This window comes from Eimeria acervulina, genomic scaffold (genome assembly GCF_000499425.1).
Source record: "Eimeria acervulina Houghton genomic scaffold, Eah_scaff1523, whole genome shotgun sequence".
NCBI classification, from domain to species: domain Eukaryota; phylum Apicomplexa; class Conoidasida; order Eucoccidiorida; family Eimeriidae; genus Eimeria; species Eimeria acervulina.
The window spans coordinates 2,501-6,517 of record NW_013549130.1 but is presented as its reverse complement, the minus strand read 5'-3'; the positions used below and the strand labels follow the sequence as shown (position 1 = coordinate 6,517).

At 44.8% G+C, this 4,017-nt stretch overlaps 1 protein-coding gene across 1 annotated transcript in view; it reads right to left on the bottom strand.

Annotated features, from left to right (window-relative positions):
- Positions 1 to 2,173: 2,173 nt before the first annotated feature.
- The window catches only part of EAH_00060640 (Starch binding domain containing protein, possible plant origin, related), a gene marked incomplete at both ends in the record, with an annotated part of 3,142 nt that continues 1,298 nt past the window's right edge, over positions 2,174 to 4,017 (bottom strand). Inside the window, 2 exons of the mRNA XM_013393432.1 lie at positions 2,174 to 2,210; positions 2,487 to 2,664. Coding sequence (XP_013248886.1) covers positions 2,174 to 2,210; positions 2,487 to 2,664 — 215 coding nt within the window. The remainder of the gene's footprint in view (positions 2,211 to 2,486; positions 2,665 to 4,017) is intronic.

The following is a 4,017-nucleotide window of genomic DNA, read 5'->3' as shown; positions in this document are numbered from 1 at the left end:
TCTCCTCAATCTGTTGTCTCCTCTACTTGCTGCTGCTGCTGTTGCTGCTGCTGCTGCTGCTGTTTGGGGTGTATGTGCAGCTACCAGAAGCGAAATGTTTTGTTTGGGCGGCTGCCCAGCGCGTTGATGCTGTGTCTCTGCACCGGATGTGTCCCTAAGGACGTAGACACCTCAGACTGGGAACGCATGTATGCTCCTTGCTGCTGCTGCTACTGCTGCTGCTACTACTACTGCTGCTGCTGCTGCTACTGTTTCTGCTGCTGTTGCTGCTACGGCTCCTGCTGTTTTTCTGTCTCCGTTTGGTTGCTGAGGTGTTGTAGACACCTCAAACTGGGAACGTGTGGATGCTCCTTGCTGCTGCTGCTGCTGCTGCTGCTGCTGTGTCTCTCTCTTTCTGTTTGTTGTCTTACCTCTGCCGTTGTATGTCTCCTGTTTGTTGAGTTGCTGAGGCTGCTGCTGCCTCCGCAGCAGCAGCAGCAGCAACAGCAGCAGCGGCCTCTAATTATGATTATAATTAATCACTAACTATTATTGTGATTAATTATAATTAACTACTCTTATTACTATATATCATTATTCTTATTATTATTAATATTACAATGAAAGTTTATATGCATGCATGCATGCATGCATGCAGCGAGCTACCGAGCTACTGCGACGGCTTGAGGGATCCGATCTCAGGGCGAATTTACTGTGGAGGAGCAAACCCTGTCTTTGTGAAGTCCTTTAAACCAATTGCGAGCTGCTCTGCGCACTGTCTCTGCTCCCCAAAGTACTGCACAAACAGGTTAGATATAATAGCTTGCTGCTGCTGCTGCTGCTGCTGCTGCTGATGCTGATGCTGCTGATGATGATGCTGATTACAGTTGCTGCTGATAGGGAGTGTGTGTGCATGCATGCAGATTGCCGGAAGATTTGCAGTACCGCGTTGTGGTGGCGAAGACGCGCCACGCAGGCTGGGAGTTGCGAACCCTTGTACCTAAACCCTAAACCCTAAACCCTAAACCCTAGCTTTAAGTTGCTGCATAAGGAGATAGGCGGGTGTCTTCTCTGTAGTCTATTAAAACCCTAACCCGTCCGGGGGTTTATTATAAGGTGGCTGTTGAATTTATTTGAGTAACAGAAAGGGTTGATTTGCTCTTTCGCGTGCGCAGCAAGGGTTTAGGGTTTAGGGTTTAGGGTTTAGGGTTTAGTTCCTCTTTGACGTGTGCAACAAGGGTTTAGGGTTTATTGTTTGTGGTGTATTGTTAATTATTTTTTTGTATTTTGTTTATTATCGCTTACTGTTTGGTGTTTATCATTGTTTATTATTATTTACTGTTTGCTGTTTATTATTGTTTATTGTTTATTGTTATATCTAATAATTTATCTTGATAATAATTTATTATTTATTATTATTTATGGTTTATGATATAAAATTAATAAATAATTAAAACTTATAATTAATAATTGATTATATATTATAATTAATAATGAACAGTATATAATTGTTTGTATATATGTGCATACAGGAGAATATAGCTAAGGGATCTTTTATAATGCAGTATGTAGGTGAAGTAATACCTCGAGCTGTAATGGACGGGCGGTCTAAGCAAGAGACAAGAAGAGGTCATCATAATTATTGTATGGAGGCAGTTGGAGAAGAAAGAGATTTAGAGTATGACTGGGCTGCTCCTTGCATTGATTCGCTGGTTAGTCTTTTTTATATCTTATTCTTCGCTCTCTTTTGTTTATTACTCACCATATTTAGCCCTTTAGTTTAATATATTATACTAATCGTTATTGTTATCGTTTTAGTTTTATAAAGAAGAACAAGAAGGAGATTTAGAATATTATTAGGCTGCTGCACAATAATAATAATAATAATCACAATAATAATAATATAACAATAACAAAATAATATAATAATAATATAACAATATAATGAAATAGTATAATAATAATATAATAGCAATAACAACAATATAATATAATAATAATACTATAAGAAGAAGAAAGACATTGAGAAAACGACGCACGCATGCATGCATGCATGCATGCATGCATGCATTGTTAAATGTTTGATCTTTGTTTGTTTGAGGTGTATGTACAGTTCATTGGGAACGCGAGCAGATTTTTAAATCATTCTTGCGACCCCAACGTCCGCGTAGCTACGATATGGAGGGGCCCCTCTTTACCCCAAGTAGGGGTATTTGCTAAGAAAGATATTCCTGCAGGTATCATAAACCCTAAACCCTAAACCCTAACAATAAACTAAACCCTAAATCCTAACAATAAACTAAACCCTAAACCCTAACCCTAATCTAAACGTCAAACTGTAAACCTTTACTCTAAACCGTAAGGCCTAAACCCTATCCCCAGTATAAACCCTAACATGCATGCATGCATGCATGCACGCATGTTAGGGTTTAGGGTTTAGGGTTTAGTTGTGTGTATTCGTTTTGTCTATGTTTTGCTGTCTATGTTAAGGCTCCCCTCTGACGTACGCGTACGGGCCCGGGTACGAGGAGATGCTTTGTCTTTGTGGGGCCCCCAACTGCGAGGGGTTCATTGGTGGGGGATCGGGATCGGGATCGGCCGATCCCAACAGCGACAAAAGCAACTCCACGTGCGTGGTGAGCCTGGGGCTTAGAGCTGCTGCACCACTCTCTAAAAAACAAGGTGCTGCATAAATCAGAAGCAAAATAGAAAGAACAAGCTCAAGCAGCAGCTGCTGCTGCAACATATGATACTGCTGCTGCTGCTGCTGCTGCGGGGCGACTGTCCGCTTGGTACCAGCAGCAACATCAGCAGCAGCAGCAACAGCAGCAGCAACAGCTTTTTCAATTCGGGACTCTTGGTCTTCCGACCTCTCCAGCCTATTTCTTTCTGCATGCGCGTAGCGCTAGCTGCCTAGCTAGCTAGCTAGCTAGCTAGCTAGGCAGCTAGCTAGTAAGGGATATGCCGGTTTGAGAGCAGTGAGAAGCAGCAGCAGCAACAGCAGCAGCAGCAACAGCAGCAGCAGCAACAGCAGCAGCAGCAGCAATAGCAGCAGCAGCGCTGCAGGATCAGCGTCTATAGAGCGACCAATCTGCCTACCAAAGTGTGGGGTGATATCAGCATCAGAAAACACCTTAGAACTCCTCCTGCGACACTACAGCAGCTAGCTACAGCTAGCTACAACTAGCTACAACTAGCTGCTACCGACAACTGGCTACAGCTAACTACAGCTAGAAACAACTAGCTGCAGCTAGCTACGACTGTTTATGACTAGCTACGACTAGCTACAACTAGCTACAGCTAGCTACCACTAGCTACAGCTAGCTACAGCTAGCTGCAACTAGCTTTAGCTGGTGGTTTCGCTATCTAGCAAGTCGCCTAGCTGCTTTAGAGCCTACGAAGGCCCCGAAGTTCAAAATAGAGAAAGAGAGATTGCCCGTGCTGCTGGTGCTGCCGCAGCTGCAGCAAAAATGCTGCTGCTGCTGCTGTTGTTGCTATTACGGGAGCAGCAGGAAGTGTCTTTGCGCAGCAGCAGCTGCTGCAGGAGGGTGAAGGATGCTGCTGCTTGCATGATATTATATCTATCCTTCTCCTTCACCCCAGGAGTCTTTTAGGGTGAAGGGTGTTGACGCGTTGAAGAGCTCTTTGCTTGCTGCTGCTGCTGTTGCTGCTGCTGCTGCTGCGGGGGGGGCCCACAGGTGGTTCTTGCCCGGCTCCCAAGTGAGGAGGGGCCCCTCTTTGATGATATATTTATATTCTAGTCGACGCACTCCTGGTGTACGTACACCCCAAAGCAAAAGGAAAAGAAAAACATACAAATATACATATAGCAGCGGGTGCTGCTGCTGCTATGCTGGTGAGCAGCATCAGTAGCAGCAGCAGCTCAACAGCAGCACAAGCACCAACAGCAGCACAGGCAACAGCAGCAGCAGCAGCACAAGCACCAACACCAGCACAAGCACAAACAGCAGCAGCAACAGCAGCAGCAGCAGCTGCACAAGCACCAACAGCAGCAGCAGCAGCAGCACAAGCACCAAC